We start from the raw sequence: 16,106 nt of genomic DNA, 5'->3' as shown, positions 1-16,106 counted from the left end.
ATTGAACTGAATCAAAATAATTCAAGTCCATTTGTTCACAAGGCGGAGATTTCTGATTGGCCAATCTTCCGTAATTGACGTGAATAAACATAGATTGCTGCAGCCTGTCCAATCAGGAATCTCCGCCTAGAATCACACTGAAGGATTGATGCATTTCGTTCCCGACCTTGAGGAACTCAAGTTCGGCCTCCTGATCTGAAGCGTTGTAGTATGAGCTGTGGAGTTTGGGTAGCTCATCTTTAATGGTGGTCTGATCGATCTTATCCAGTACCGAAGCAGGGAGGTAGTGCTCCGTTCGAAAATATGTCTTTCCATGAAGCTGATGGAACAAAGAGGAGAAACATGTACTGAGATAAGATGATGCTCAGACGGTCAAGATAAACTCCTAGATATAGAATTTAAGATTCTTCATAGATTTTAGATACAATGCACTTTGAGTACAATATAAAATTTTAATTACAATTACAATTTAAATAATTTAAATTACAATTTACAGTTTAAATTACAATTAAAATTACAATAAATAAAATAAAATAAAAAAACAAACAAAAAAATGATAAAAAAATAATAGATTTCAAAAATCTCAAACAAAATATTCCTCTATTTTTCCTACGTAGTTTGTACCTCGGTCTGATAGTCCCCAAACTCTGCTTGGAGTGCCAGAGACGCCAAGATCATGGCATTTTCCAGGTCACAGCGTACCCGCTCCTCTAATATATCCTTCCGCAGCTGCAAGTAGTACTGGTGTTTGGTCATTGTGTGTCTATAGAAAACAATGTTAATTAATTATTTTGGGTTAACTGAATAATACATCGATATACATACATGCTAATATAAATAATTGTTCAAAAGTATGGTGTCAGAAATATTTTTTTTTATGTAACAATTTTATTCAGCAAGGACACATTAAATTGATTAAATGTGATATTAAAGAACTTTAAATTGTTACATTGTCACAATGTTTCAAATAAATGTTCTTTTTATCTTTCTATTAATCAAAGAATGCTGAAAAAACGTTACATTTTCCACAACTATATTAATTAGTGCTGAGAAAAGTAGCAAACATTAAAAAAATTTTACAAACCCCAAACTTTTGAACAATAGTGTGTATATATATGCTTCTATAGATTTATTCATATCACTGCCCTTTATGCGCATGAAATACACTTGAGTACAAAACAGTAAATCAAACCTAACACTGAACACCAGCGCATGCTTGAGCATGTTTGAGCAAACACTGCAAACTAACATGAAGCTGCCAAAGGTGGATGAAGTAAGAAAATGTGCCGACCACAAATATATTTTTGTTTAGCCATTTCAAACTATTTCCTTGAAAACATATTTTTGCTACATAATTGAGACCCACTGTGAACTGGTTTATATTTTTGTGGTAGCCTAACAAGAGGAACATGTTACCACAAAGTTCTGGAGTTGCAACAATAAAATAAAAACCGTTGTAAAAGCATTTGGCTTCCTAGCTATATTTCTGATGGTAAAGATTGCAATGGTTTAATGCATTATTTTGTAATTCATAAAAAAAAAAAACTACCGACTCATGAGAAAGAAACTATATTTTTGGACTCTGATTATGTTGTCAGCTCTCTTACTGTATCAGATTGACATCATCCTGAAAGAACTTGATACGCATAAACAGATTAAAATTGACATCCGATTTCTTTTTCCTCGGATCATCCTTCCAACCGTCAGGTGCCACCTTTGAAAGTTTGGCATCGGGTTCAACGAAGAAGAACTCGTCATCTAAAAAAAAAAAAAAAGAAGAAAGACAAACAAACAGATTCTGATAAAAGAGTTGAATGCAGCATAACAAGTAAATCAGCCTTTGGTTTGGGAGGCATGAGTCAGAGGACTTAATGAACCATCTGTGGACACAAACCACCCATGTCAATTAGAGCCTCAACTACAGGAGTCATGCAGGGGCAGCACGTCAGGAAGAGAACAACAGAGTCATTTATTCCGTTGTATTTACACACTTCATGATCAAATAGCTCTGTTTACCTGAACAGGTACCCATAACATAAGCTGCAATAAATCATGCTGTTGACATTTCAAGGAAATTCTTCCTAAATGCCATTCAAAAGAGGAAATTAATATGAAGGAGTAATAAGATACAAAAAACACCAATCCGTGTAGGAAATTTAATTTCTCACAAACGAACCAAGACATATTTACTTTTTTGTATCAGACAGAGAGGTATACAAAATACTAATGGGGGCAGAAAGGTAGGGGCTGGCTTTTTGCATGGTTTAATAGCAGTTTTAAAGGAAGATATTTTATGCACCTTTAAGGTAGGCGAGACTGAAAAGATGGTGCTCGACCAGGCCAATGTGAGCTACGACCATGTCCAAAACATCCTTACAGATCGCCTTCACATCACAACACAGCTCCAACTTCTGTCCGTTCAGTAAGACCACCCCCACCTTCCTCTGACTCTCCTCCACCTTCCCACGTTTGTTCTGATGAAACACATGCAAAAACGATAAATGCATACAATACGTAGCAATATAAAGCAAAGCAGATTAGCTATCTTACCATTATGGACGAAGGAACGGTTAAACCCACAGTTGGCTCGCTCCTCATCCTCACAAACTCAGGGCCAAACAAACTCTACAAGTACAAAATACATTTTTAAAGGTCCCACAGAGTTAAACTTAGCTTTGGTAACAATTCAAAGTCATTCTGCTTTTTCATTCAGAAAACATATACAGTACATATAATTTACAATGTAACATTTTAAGTCAAACCGAATTCTTTTGTGTTTGCATCATTTACACTAACTTGCATAAATTAAATTCAATGTGAATTAAGTTGATTTATTTATTCAGCTTTGCATCATTCACGTTTAAACATGAAGTAACTATAAATTCAATTGAGCATGGATTACTTAATGCCAGTTGTAGTATGAATAGTGCAAAACTAAAGTGAATTCAATGTGAATTCAGAAGGACTGGATTGTTATTTTATTCACTATGTAATGTGCATGAAGTTAATTAAATCTGAATTACATGCACTTTAGGCATATTCTATCTGAATTCAGTTAAACTGGATTACTTTATTCTTTGTCATTGACACAGTAACTTGCATAAACTGAATTGAATCTGAATTTAGTTTATCTTGATTATTTTGCTTTACATCAATCGTGCTAAAACCTGTATAAATAATAATTCAGTTAAATGCAATTACAGCATAAAAGTTATAGTGTGAATGACACAAAGTTGAAGTCAATTCAATCTGAATTCAGATTATCTGGATTACATTTTCTTTGGAATATTAATAATGCAATACACAGTACATAAAGTGAATTCAATCTGAACTCAGTTAAACTGGATTACTTTATCTTTTGTCATTAACACTATAACTTGTATAATGTAAATTCAATCTGAATTCAGCTACACTGCATTACTTTTGATTTGCGTGGATGAAGGCCTGCTTCCAAAGGACTGTTGCGAAGGGGCTCCGCCAGGTCCATTATGGAGGCACGGGGGTCTTCGCCAGGATAGATGGAGGCTCTAGACAGCCGGGCCTGGAGCCTGTGTAACTCTTCCTGACGCTGGATCAGAAGTTCTGTGCCTGACAGCTCATCTTGACCCGCCTCAAAAAGTCTGGAAACAAGGCAAAACCAGGAAGTGTAGTAATTCTGTCCATTTTCACTACTTTGAAATCAATTATTTTTGTTCAAATAAGCATTTGCAGATCATAAGATGGAAAGGTGAAAACGAATCCCTTAAAATAAAAAAAATAGGATCAGACAACTAACTCTGCTAGCAGAATGAGTGCAAAGCATTGTGTGTTACGTAAGCACTCTGGCATGCCACCCAATAGCAGAACCAGCTGGTTGCTGTGGGTTACTCATGGCGCAGCTCTTCGCCTTGGGCACCATCAGGGAATCAATTACTGAACTCTGCCCCAAAACCTGCTCTACAAATCAGGAACACCTGGCAACCCTTGTCATGACCACATCACTGCTAACATCTACTGCAGGGAAGAGCAGTGCTGGGTAGTTCAGCTGGTTAACCAGCAGGGGGAGGAGTAGAATCACTGACAAATACATTAGATGGGAGTTTTTTTTTTTACAGTATTCACACTGACTTTTGGGGGGTTGCCAGGGAAAATAAGAATAAAATGCAACTAAAGCTGCTGGGAGATCACTGGAAAAGCTGTTAATGGCAGAGAACAAGGGAAAACAGTGGGATATCAAAGTGCAAAGTATCTAACATAAACTTGGCCCTACGATTATGACAATAGTGATGACATTCAAATTCTTATTTTAAATCAACTTCACATACATTATAAGCAGAACGCTTTTTCCATAATCTAAATAACACACAGACAGACCTTAAAAGTGATATCCTAGCAAGGACAGCCTGTAACCGCAATGATTTTCATATTAAGACGCTAATATTTATAGCATATTTCCTTTAACTCCCACAGAAACCTGATGACACTTTAATTGACAAGCAAAGCATTGTTTGGCTGATTTACGAGCCTTTCAAATCATGAGAACCATGTGTGTTCAAAATAACATTTCTCACAATATTTGTGAAGATTTGAACTTTATTGCTTGAACACAGTTTTAACTATCTCCAATACTACACACTAACCCAAACCTTACTTTTAAAAGCAAGAAAAACATTTACATCACTTTCACCTATGAGGATGTCCCCACAGGGAGGTTTTGTGCTGTTTGTATCATTTCTGGGGAAATTTTTGTCCCCACAGTAAAACCACACACACATCTGCGGTTCTTGTAACCAGAACTAAACTTGAACAGCATGAGAGGAAATGAACTCAGGAAGGGTTTAGATTATCATTAACTTGGGATGGGGTCCACAAAAGAGCTCAAGAAGGGGTCAGTACAGACAGACAGGACGTGCATGATTGATCAACACAAAGCAGGAAGCATCAGAGAAAAAGAGAGAATACCTGTGTCTCTGTGCACTGTTGAGCGAAACAGCGTCGTGCTCTGACAGGCCGACGTGAGAGCTGTATCGCCTCAAATCTTCCGGCTTCTTAGCTGTTTGAGTACAGAAGAAAGTTGTGAAACGAATGCATGTAAAGTATGTGCCTTGCACAGTAATATGCAAATAAAAAAGCATTTTTTATGTCCCCTATATAAACCGGATGGTCATAAATGAGTGAATTCCAGTGACATCCACCCACATTCATCTAAAGTGTTGAAATGACCACAGTATTATGAGATACGATGACTCTCACTGCATTCACAAATGCTGTTATGGTCTTAGATTAACTTCATATAAAAAAAAATGTAATCTTATTTTTTTAGAATTTTTTTTTTCCCATAGTAACATTTTTAAATGTTTTTTTTTTTTTTTTTTTATTAACTATGTAACAAGTTGACATTGTATAAAAGGGCAATTCAAAAATTCAAAACCAATTCTAAAGTCTGCTTTAGATAAAAACTTTCATAAATAAATTCCTAAGAGAACTTAAACCAGCAGAATTTAATAAAAAGTTTAAAAGGAACCCAATCAGTGCTAGGTATATTACTTTCAAATTGTAATCCATTACTGATTACAAGCATAATGGAAATAATAGTTTGTAACAAAATCTGTTGTATTACACATATTAGGTAAAGTATTTAGTACTTTTTGATTACTTTTGACCTAACTTGTAAGAAAATGTTTTCCATTCTTTGTTATTAACATCAAATAGTGCTTTAAACATTACATTGTGCCAAGGTTTCCTAAAGTTGGGTTTGTGAGGTGATGAAAAGCTAATAATTAGTTAAAATAAACTAATTGTGGGTCATCTGACTAGTGGCTGGTGTGTGCTGTTCCTTAAAACTGGAAGACTTTTCCTTTTTTTTTTTTTTTTAAACAATGTAATCATGTAATCTATAAGAAAAATAGCTAATCTGATTATGTGCACTTTCAAATTTAATATAACCTAATCTTAATTACATAATTTTTGGAATCGGATTACGTAATCCAGTAATCAATTACTATCCAGCACTGAACCTAGAAATACTCTATGCACCTGTTCTATTAAAAAATGGATGAGGTCATTAGTACAACCTTGTCTGTAGTCGGGGTCTGATGATGTCACGGAGGGGCTTTCGCTGGAGGAGCTGTAGTCGCTGTGGTATCTTCTGTGAGTATGCAGGGGATCTGAAAATTAATATTCCCACAAAACGACACAACAGTCATAAAATGCAAATTCTTGTAAATGCCATTATGTAAGAATTTAGCACAGCACATTCAAATAATCAAGCTAACCTGCTAATTGTATCATTTTTAATAGTTTAGAAATGTGCCAGGGGAGTTTCCAAATATTCTTACAGTATTTAATCATGTACGATTTTGGTATGAACATGCATTCAAATCAGGTTCTTTAACGCGTCACATTTTATGATCTTGAATGAAGGTATGTGCACAGCAGTGACGTTTTAGGCCTTTGGGGGAATTAAAATAACATCAGCAAATCACAACCGAGTTAGCAAAATAACCTGGAAGGTAGTACTGGTTTAGAAGTGAGATTGGCCGATTGAGTGGAAAATACTGAGAGCTGTACAATACACAATATGATCTAATCCAGTAAAGTACAGTGAGACTACAGTGGTACTATTAATAGTCCACCGCAGCCCCTCAAAAACACTGAAGAATAGTATGAACACCATATGGAATCTTTCATCTGTCGGAGTGCTCAGATTTCAAACAAGAAAACCCAAGACCTCAAACCTGATAAAAACCACTTCAGGCTGACTCAATAAATGTTAACAAGGCTCTGGATTTACAAGTGACAGAACTGAGGAATCTGTTTAATACTGAATGAAAAAAATTATAATAATCACCAACATATTGTTAACTTTTTTATTTAACTTATAACTTTTTTTTATTTAATTTTATTTGTTTAAAAATTTAGATTTTTAATATACATAATTTATATATTTTTTAAATACATAATTCATATTTTATTATCTATTTAATATTTTCATTAATATAAACTAAACTATAAAATTGTCTTTAATATTTAAAGTAATACAATTATTAATTCAAATATTCAATTATCAAATTATACACACATATACAAGCATAAATATGAAAAAATACTACTAGAAAGTGTTTATTATACACTAATTCACTCATTTTAATTCAAATAAAATAGAATTATAGTATAATAATATATAATAAAATGAATAGCAATGAAAATTGCTATAAATTTCAGAAATAAAAAGTCAAATTTATATTTTAAATTGTTTTTTAAATTAGCTTGTTCGATTTAATGATGTGTGTTGTTAGTCTAACATTTTCCCTTTAAGAAATACTATAGTCCCTGACTGTTTGTTCTCAGTCAAATTATTTCTAAGTTTGCATTTCCAGACCAAGCTCAGGTAGGAAACTCTGAATCATTGACTCAGCTTTACTTAGTGATGTAATGCACGTACACCCGTCTGTCAGGACCAGAATATCGAGTCCATGCACTTCAATTACTCAATGCTGCATATTTAGCATTACCAGAATTCCTGAAGGATTTCTCAAGACAGGAGTTTCGGAAAGTCAGAGTTTAAAATTCACAAGAACAATGAAGCTTTCGTCTCATGCTCGACTGACTGCTTTCCTCAGTAAACAATTAGTTCAACCTCGAGTGAAACTTCTAAACAATGACAATGTAAAGCAATCAAACAGTTTCACGTAAACACACTGGTGCAAATGCAACCACTCGTCTTTCAGTGAAACCACCTTGAAATGTTGAAAGATGCGTAAACAGTTGGAGAAATTCAGTGACTTAAATGAAATCACGTGCTCATGGAGGAAATATAGATGAATAAACAGCATTCTTGACCCGCACCATCACTGTGTGCTCGTGAGGCCTGAAGTGCATCATTTTGTTTTTGCAATAGGTGAGGATTCCAAAAATTTTAAGTTAAAAAACATCAGATATTTAAATAAATAAATGTATTTATTAATAAATTTATTAAATAAATAAATTTAGTTAGTTACTATAAGTTTCTATTTTTTGAGCGAATGAATGAAACTCTACATTCCTTCATTTATGCATTATTATGCATTATGTATGCAAGTAAATAATACCAGTGGACAATTTTCATTGCATTGTAAGACAGCAATTTTTATACAATTATTTATTTATTTGTATTTTTTGAGACCTGAAGTGCATCACTTTGAGGTATGGATGAGTAGAGTGGAAGACAGGAAAAAAATAAATAAAATCAATCAGTCGCAATGTTCAGATTTGTCATTCATTAAAAATAAATAAATAAATCAATCAATAAATAGATACATTTTATTATGTGTGTCTATATTTATGGGGAAAGCATTTTCAGTAATTGAGGCCTAGTGGATAGAGAGTTGGACTTGTAAACCGAAGGTCGTGGGTTCGAGTCTTAGGTCCAGCAGGGATTGTCGGTGGGGGAGTGAATAACCAACACTCCCTCCACCCTCAATACCATGACTGAGGTGAGACCCTTGAGCAAGGCACCGAACCCCCAACTGCTCCCTGGCGCCGCAGCAATGGCTGCCCACTGCTCCGAGTGTATGTTCACTACTGTATGTACACTTGGATGGGTTAAATGAAGAGCACAAATGTTCATGTGGTTTTTTTTTTAATGACAGTAATCAATGTAACAACTGAACAATTATTTGAACTGTACATTGAACTAAACATTGGAACATTTATTTTCATGACAATTATCCACAAAGTATGCAGCTTTAAAAAAAAATTATATTGGTCTTTTTTTCAGGTGGTTGTTGCGACATTTTCCTTTGTGTGTGTGTGTGTGTGCGCGCATCTCAGGGCGGAACTCTGCCGTGCGCAATACAGAGAGCAGAGGAGAATTGTAAACCCACAACCATGTAGAGACAGAAATGACATGCCGTCATGTAAATAAGATAAATACCTTGTTCTTTTATTAAACAAACTAAATAGCCTTATGTTAAAGACCTGTTCTATACGAAAGGTAACCTTAAATGACTTCTGGCGCCCCCCTAATATAAATGGCAGGGGAAACACTGTGCTCTCTTATCAGATTCACTCTGCAAAGCATGTCTACAGAAGGGCCTGGCACCCCTTGGAAGGGGTGTTAAAAACCACTGTACAAACACAAACCAAGACGCACACTAAACTAAACACAAAAACAGACATGCACACACATTCTACTTTGACTACAATGGAAAATGCTGCCCACACGATGCAGTTATCAGTGGCTGGTGGGAGTTTGGTGGGTTGTGAAGTGAGTCACTGGTACATAAACACCCAGCGTACCATCAGAGCGGCCCATGACCACATCCACCACACTGGAGGTATGACAGCACGTCTGCTAAAAGCCTCTGAAGGCAAGTTCGGAGCGGTCGCATGAACTCCCTCGAGTGTGCACTTTCTCTCGGCCCATAATTTATTTTACAACTCTTTTTGTAGAAAGAAAATCTGAGAAATGGACAGAAAAAAGGAGGAGTGCATTAGGAAGCAGGACAGCATGTTCTGCCACAGGCTGCACGCATCACGTCCTGTCATACGAATCAATTTTCTGCCGCGTTTCATGCCACTTTGCAGATGTGAGATCAGTCCAGAGAAAATGCCTCTGGATCGACGCCAACCACAAGCTGAACGATAGTGATGAACGAGGTCTGCCAAACTAACGTGTTATCATTTTGTTGATGACTCGTCATAGAGATCTATGCAGTTGCATATGCTCCTGGACCATAATTGCGGGTCATATTTATCTGGAATGTCTCACTTATGAAAAATTGTGCAAATGTTTTGCAAAATGATTCCTTCAAATGTGACAACATACGCAAGAATTGTGTTAAAAACGATTTACATGGAGATTTGTTCTGCTCAAGTTTCACGAATGGACTAATGTTGTAATGTTGTGTAATTTGGTATCTGTTCGGCAAAAAATATGAAAATATGCATTTATGAATAATATTCAGTATTCAAAAAGCTACAAAAATAGATCACATTGATTAATTGTGACCCAAGACCAATATATGAAATAAAATAAAAGACATGTACATTCACAGTTAAATATCTAATTTATTTAGTTTATACACAGAAAGAAAGAGAGAGAGAGAGAGAAAGAGAGAAAGAGAGAGAGAGAGAGAGAGAGACAGAGAGAGAGACAGAAAAAGAAACAAACAAACAAACAAACAAAGAAACAAAGAAGCCAATAACCAATACTGAATGAATAAATTGTGTGTACTAGTGTCAATAAAAAAAAAAAAAAAAAAAAAAAAAAAAAAGTGGTCAAAAAAGTACAGAAAAGACTATATAAAATATTAAACATTCCATTTATGAATATAAATAAAATAGGGGACATGCACATTAAATAAAACAATTAGATATCCAATAGTCTATATACCATTCAATAAACAAAACAAAAAAACATTAAATAAATAAATAAATCCACTAACCAGTATAGAACAGTTATCGTGCATCACTGTCAATTTTTGAAAAATAAAATGCAAAATTAAATATCCAATTACCTATAACCTTACATTAAAATAAATAAATAAATAATATAACCTTCATATATATTGTGCATTTCTAGTGTCCTCCCTGACAAAGGTCCATGGTTCTCGAAAGTGGACAAATAACACTGTGTCCACTTTCATTGGACAACATTGGACAAACATCTGCAAATGAAGGGCAGAACAGATGGTATCCCAATGGATGCTGGCTCCCAACTATTGGATCTGCCTGCAGCGGATGGCCTGTGATGACCTCAGATCTTGTAAGTCGGCCATCAGAAGCTCAGAGGGTCAGTACGTGCAGGTGGACAGGTCACACACACATCAACGCCACCGCAGCATCTTCTGCCAAATCGCTTTTCAGGAAGGAAAACACTCACAGGCTTATTCCATTGTTTTCTCTTTTCCCTACTCTCACTTTTCCCAATCCTACTTGCTCTTCATCACTTCCTCATGTCCTTTGCCTGTTTCCAGTCTTTTTTTTTTTCTCCTCTGATCTTGATGTTCTAGAGGCCCGGAGCAGTTTGGACTCATATACTGCTGATTATTGCCACTGAATGCCTTACATGCAAAAGGATTTCAACTTAAGACATAAAAACAAAGCAAGAGAAAATTAACAAGGGATTAATGGGATGATTACAGCCTGATGAGGACAAAAAGCACAAAAGGGTTCCAGGAATGAGGCGGTTTTCATTAGAGCTGAAGAGGCTCGCTCCGAGTGACTTTGTTTCGCGCTGATTTTAAAAGGAAGGTCAGAGTTTTACTAGTAAAGTGGAAAAAGCTTTCATTCTGTCAAGTCAAAGTTCTGACTTGCGTATCCTCTTATGTTTTTACAGTATTTTTCGAGATCAAACGTAAAGACATGAAAGCCTCAGGGCATGTGTTTTTGTAGCAAAAACTAACTCGGAGTTGCTTTTTAAATATATTACTAATCTTTTCCCCCTCCAGACATACGGTTTCATAAGAACATGCATATAATAATTCCTACAAACATGGTATAGAGGATGCCAAGCTTAGAATGTTAGAAACAAATTGTAAACAAAAAATAAATATTTACACACTGTGACGACTTTAGGATGAGAGAGACAAAGTGACTCCAAAAAGTATTTGCACACTTACATAACATTTAAAATGCATGAATTTCACTGCATTAAATTACAATGTTAAACCAAGTGGCATCTGCAAAAGAAATGATGCTACAACGGTAACTAACCAGTGTTTTGCACATATTTTTTCACATAAAAGGTCATTTTACTTTAATGACATTTCTTTGTTTGACTAGAAATTAGAAAGTGTCCAAATATTTGTAGTTCACCCATAAATGAAAATTTTGCCATCATTTACTCACCCTAGAGTTGTTCCAACTCAACCTATATGAGTTCATTTCTTCTGCACAAGATATTTTGAAGAATGTTGATAACCAAAAAGTTGCTGGGAGCCATTGACTTTCTATGGTATTTTTTCCCTCAATGGCTACCAGGAACTATTTGGTTACCAACATTCTTCAAATGATCTTCTTCTGTGTTTAACAGAAGAAAAGAAACTCAAAAGGGCAAGTAAATAATTTACATTTTGGGGTAAACTACCCCTTTAATTTTGAACACTATATCTATTGCTCTATTAATTGAATGAATAGTGGCGTCCCTCAGGGTTCCATTCTTGCCCCAACTTTATTCATGATTTATATGCTGCCGCTGGGTTCTATTTTCAAGAAATATGATATTTCTTTTCATTTATATGCTGATGATACACAGTTATATCTCTCTTTTAAACCCAGAGAAAAAAATGCTTTAACAAAGTTGGGTGTATGTATTGATGAACTTAAATCATGACTCACAAGTAATTTCTTGACACTTAATGAAGTTAAAACCGAGGTGATTCTGTTTGGACCTAGTGATGCTCTATCTTTCAATTCTCATAAACTCGATATTGGTAATTTGGCCCATTGGATTACTCCCTGTGTAAGGAATCTGGGTGTCTTATTTGATTCCAGTCTTAAGTTTGATAAACAGATAAATAGTGTGGTCAGGTTATGTTTTTTTCACCTTCGACGTTTGGCTAAAGTTAAAACTTTCCTCTCAACACAGATATTCGAAAAAGTAATTCATGCATTTGTGACATCTAGACTAGACTATTGCAATTCGTTGTATTATGGGATAAATCAGTCCTCCATGGACCGATTGCAACTGGTTCAAAATGCAGCAGCCAGGTTATTGACTGGCACGCGTAAATTCAAGCACATTACTCCCATTCTGAACACATTACAGTAGTTACCAGTTAAACTTAGAGTGGAATATAAAATCTTAACATTGGTTTTTAAAGCACTTCACAATCTCGCACCAATTTACCTCACTGAGTTGTTGCAAACACACAAATCCGTGAGGCCACTCAGATCCAGGTTTTTGGGAACTTTATCAATCCCTAGGTCCAGATTAAAACACCGTGGCGATCGAGCCTTTGAAATTGTTGGTCCTACACTCTGGAATAATCTTCCGGTTGCCATCCGAACAACTTCTTCTTTATCTATTTTTAAAGTTATGCTTAAATCTCATCTTCTTGACCGATTTGTGGCAAGTTAAATGAAGTGTTTTGTGTATTTATCTATTGGGATTATTATTTTTAATTATTAGTTTATAATTTTGCTTTGCTGTTTTGTTGTACTTTGTTATGTAAAGCACTTTGGTCAACTTTTAGTTGTGTTTAAATGTGCTATATAAATAAATAAACAAAACAAACAATAGATTATTTATAGCATGTTCAATTTAAAGCTCATCACATCTTACATAAACTTTACAATTTAAAGTTGAAGCCATATTTCTGTAAGCGTCTCTCACATGAACTGCTTATGAATTAAAACGGTCTCTCTCAACTGATGTGTCCAGAATGACACGTACAGTACACTGATAAACTGTTGGTCACGTCGTAGGTGAGCAGAACTCTCTCAATTTGATCTCTGGAGAAAGTTCAACTCTACAGAGAGCTGTAGATATGCATGGTGTTGGACAGATAAGATCTGATCAGATCCTCTCTGTGAAACTACAAGCAGATAAGATCGTGACAGGTCACAAAACAGAAGAAATGCTCTATACCAAGTGGTGGAGTTTTACGTGTGATCTGGGAAGCGTCTCCACAGCTCAGAGCTTCCTGAAGCTTTGGTGGAGGGTGGAAGAAGTCTTTGAAAAGCTTTTAAATCCAAATGATCTTTGACCTGCAGGGTGAGAGATCTCCGATAAAGTGTAATCCATGCAGATGGACTGAGCTTTAACATGAAATAATCTATTTCCGCTCTCATCCCTTCCCCTTGTTATCAAGAAATATATGTAGTGACAATCTGACCCTGCCTGTTCAAGAATCCTGATCAAAAGATCTTAAGTAATTCAACTCACAAATGTCCCCTATAAAACACAACAAAGCAGACCAAACACACAAGTAGTGGACAGCTTCTCGTATCAAAAGCACATGGCTTCAATTACTGTCTCCAAAATATCCAACGCACCTTGACTTTAAAACATGCGTTTAGTGAAGAGTTTCCCTAATGAGGGATCATAAACAAGATGGAAGTGCAAAACTGACTCGAATAAAATCAAATAAGAACGCAAAAAAAAAAAAAAAAAAAAAAAAAAAAAAATTATGCATGAAATTCAGCATCGCTTTTGTTATTCTATAGATGAGTGAATCTAATTAAAACATGTCAGTCCTATTTGACTTTAAATTAAAAAAAGAACATTATATAAGCTTTTTATGTCTTGTCAAAAATTCTGAAAATAAACTAAAAATAAATAAAATATCAAAATTTGCACCATGATTCTAATTAAAAGGAGTCTGTCATATAATTAATATGTGAAGGTACTCATGTTGTAATAATGGTGACATTTTTAGATTTTTGCAGCTTATATTCAGTTATACTGAACTCTTTAACTACGAAAAAACAGGAAGAATCCTGTTTTCAATTATATGTTCTCTAAAGTGGAGTGTAAGATGAATCTGTGCCATCTTATTGCATTTGTGAGGGAAAACAAGATTGTGTATTGAGCAGTCTGTCCAGCTGCTTGTGTAAACATGAGCCAGACTCATTTTCCTGACAATAATGGGCCGCATTACCCACAATCCTGAAGAGAAGGAATGTCCAGCCCCATTAGAGCAGAGTCCACAAAGAGTGCATATTTTGATTGTTTTAGTGCCTTCATTTGCTGCGAATTAATGCAGTGGAGCACAGATCATTTGTTGAGCCACAAAAAATGTGCTGTTTGGGGCCTGTTTGCATGTTGTGTTCCTCATTTCTGTAGTTTGCAGCTTTATCGCTTGCTTTCTCGTGGTCCGTAGTGTAAAATCCATCACCCAGTGCTGCGCTGTGCATTCTTTCTGTCGTTTCTGTCTTCTTGAATGTCATGGTTGATGAAGGTTTCATCTTTGTAATGCAGTACCTGGGTGTTGGATTTCAGTGTCATCTGGTGTTTTAAATGTGCGCCAGCTTCAATTTCACTCTCAAATTTTTAACTTTTGAAACCATGCCTTGTGAATCTGAACAAGTTTCTCACTGTTTTGCATTGTTAGAAATTTTCTGGTTCTCTTGTTATTTGTTTGTTCGTTTGCAAGCTTTTTGTTTTTAGTCTTTTTTATTCAAATAAAATCTAAAATCTGTATTAAAAGCAATTATTAAAATAAAAAAAGATTATTTATTTATTAAAACAATAATATAGTTATTAAAATCAAAATTATTTAACTAGTATGAAACATTTTAATACTAAATTAGTAATTTTTCTATATACTATATTCAGTTCAATAAATAAAATATTTAGTTAAAACAATATTTTTATTAAAAAAATCTAACATTTATTTAAAAAACTGCAACACAATTATTAAAATAAAAATGTAGATTTTAAAATGTATTGTCTTGTATTAAAAATAAAAACAATGAAAAATAATAATTGCTATACAGATAATTCTCAAGGTCTTAAAATAAAAATTTAAAATTGTTTTTAATTAAAACAAAATATTAAAATAATATATTTTTTTAAATATAGTCATATTAAAATATACAATAAAAATATTATATAATAAAATAAAATAGCTTTACATTTCAATCACCCTCAAAGTTGCACAGTCAGCTACTTTTTATTAGTTATTTGCACTGAATATTTTCAAACGGGTAGCTTGACTGATGTTTAACTACTTTAAATGAGTTTCCCCAACACTGGGGAGCAGTGGAAAGTTTTGAATGAAAAGCTAGTGGAAAATGGCGAGAGAGACCCAAAGAGAGTGAACGACTGAAAGAGAGAGAGTAAAAAGCTTGCATAAGTATGTGAGCTTTGAAGGCCTAGAATTATCCATTTCTCTAATTAGTTCCAGGAATCTGGAGCCCTCAGCCAGTCTGAGTCATAAAGAACCAGGCAACACGCCGCACACGCAAAAGCCATGCAAAACCGATTCATAACCCTGCGTTCACTCCCACCACACACAGACACCTCAGCTTTGCATGCCGCAAGATGCGTGACTGTTACTGCACAGGAACTCAAAGCATCAGAAGAGCCAGAAGTTCATTTGAAACACACGATTCATGCCTGCTGCTGTATCTTCTGACGGTAACTGCATTTTAGTTGAGTCACAATCAGTAGCTTTTACAGTGGTTTGAACCACTGTTAA

At 35.0% G+C, this 16,106-nt stretch overlaps 1 protein-coding gene across 1 annotated transcript in view; it reads right to left on the bottom strand.

Moving 5' to 3' along the window:
* LOC306862368 (tyrosine-protein phosphatase non-receptor type 13-like) overlaps positions 1-16,106 on the bottom strand; it is a 70,989-nt gene that overhangs the window by 26,349 nt on the left and 28,534 nt on the right. The window contains exons 8-15 of the mRNA XM_079405137.1: positions 6,054-6,146; positions 4,942-5,032; positions 3,422-3,620; positions 2,551-2,625; positions 2,300-2,474; positions 1,608-1,758; positions 625-763; positions 167-319 (exon numbers count right to left, since the gene is read on the bottom strand). Of these exons, the coding sequence (XP_079261263.1) occupies positions 167-319; positions 625-763; positions 1,608-1,758; positions 2,300-2,474; positions 2,551-2,625; positions 3,422-3,620; positions 4,942-5,032; positions 6,054-6,146 (1,076 nt within the window). The remainder of the gene's footprint in view (positions 1-166; positions 320-624; positions 764-1,607; positions 1,759-2,299; positions 2,475-2,550; positions 2,626-3,421; positions 3,621-4,941; positions 5,033-6,053; positions 6,147-16,106) is intronic.

Source organism: Barbus barbus, assembly GCF_936440315.1.
Source record: "Barbus barbus genome assembly, chromosome: 43".
Classification (NCBI taxonomy): Eukaryota; Metazoa; Chordata; class Actinopteri; order Cypriniformes; family Cyprinidae; genus Barbus; species Barbus barbus.
Note: the sequence above shows the minus strand (reverse complement) of the source record. Positions and strands in the feature narration are given on the sequence as shown.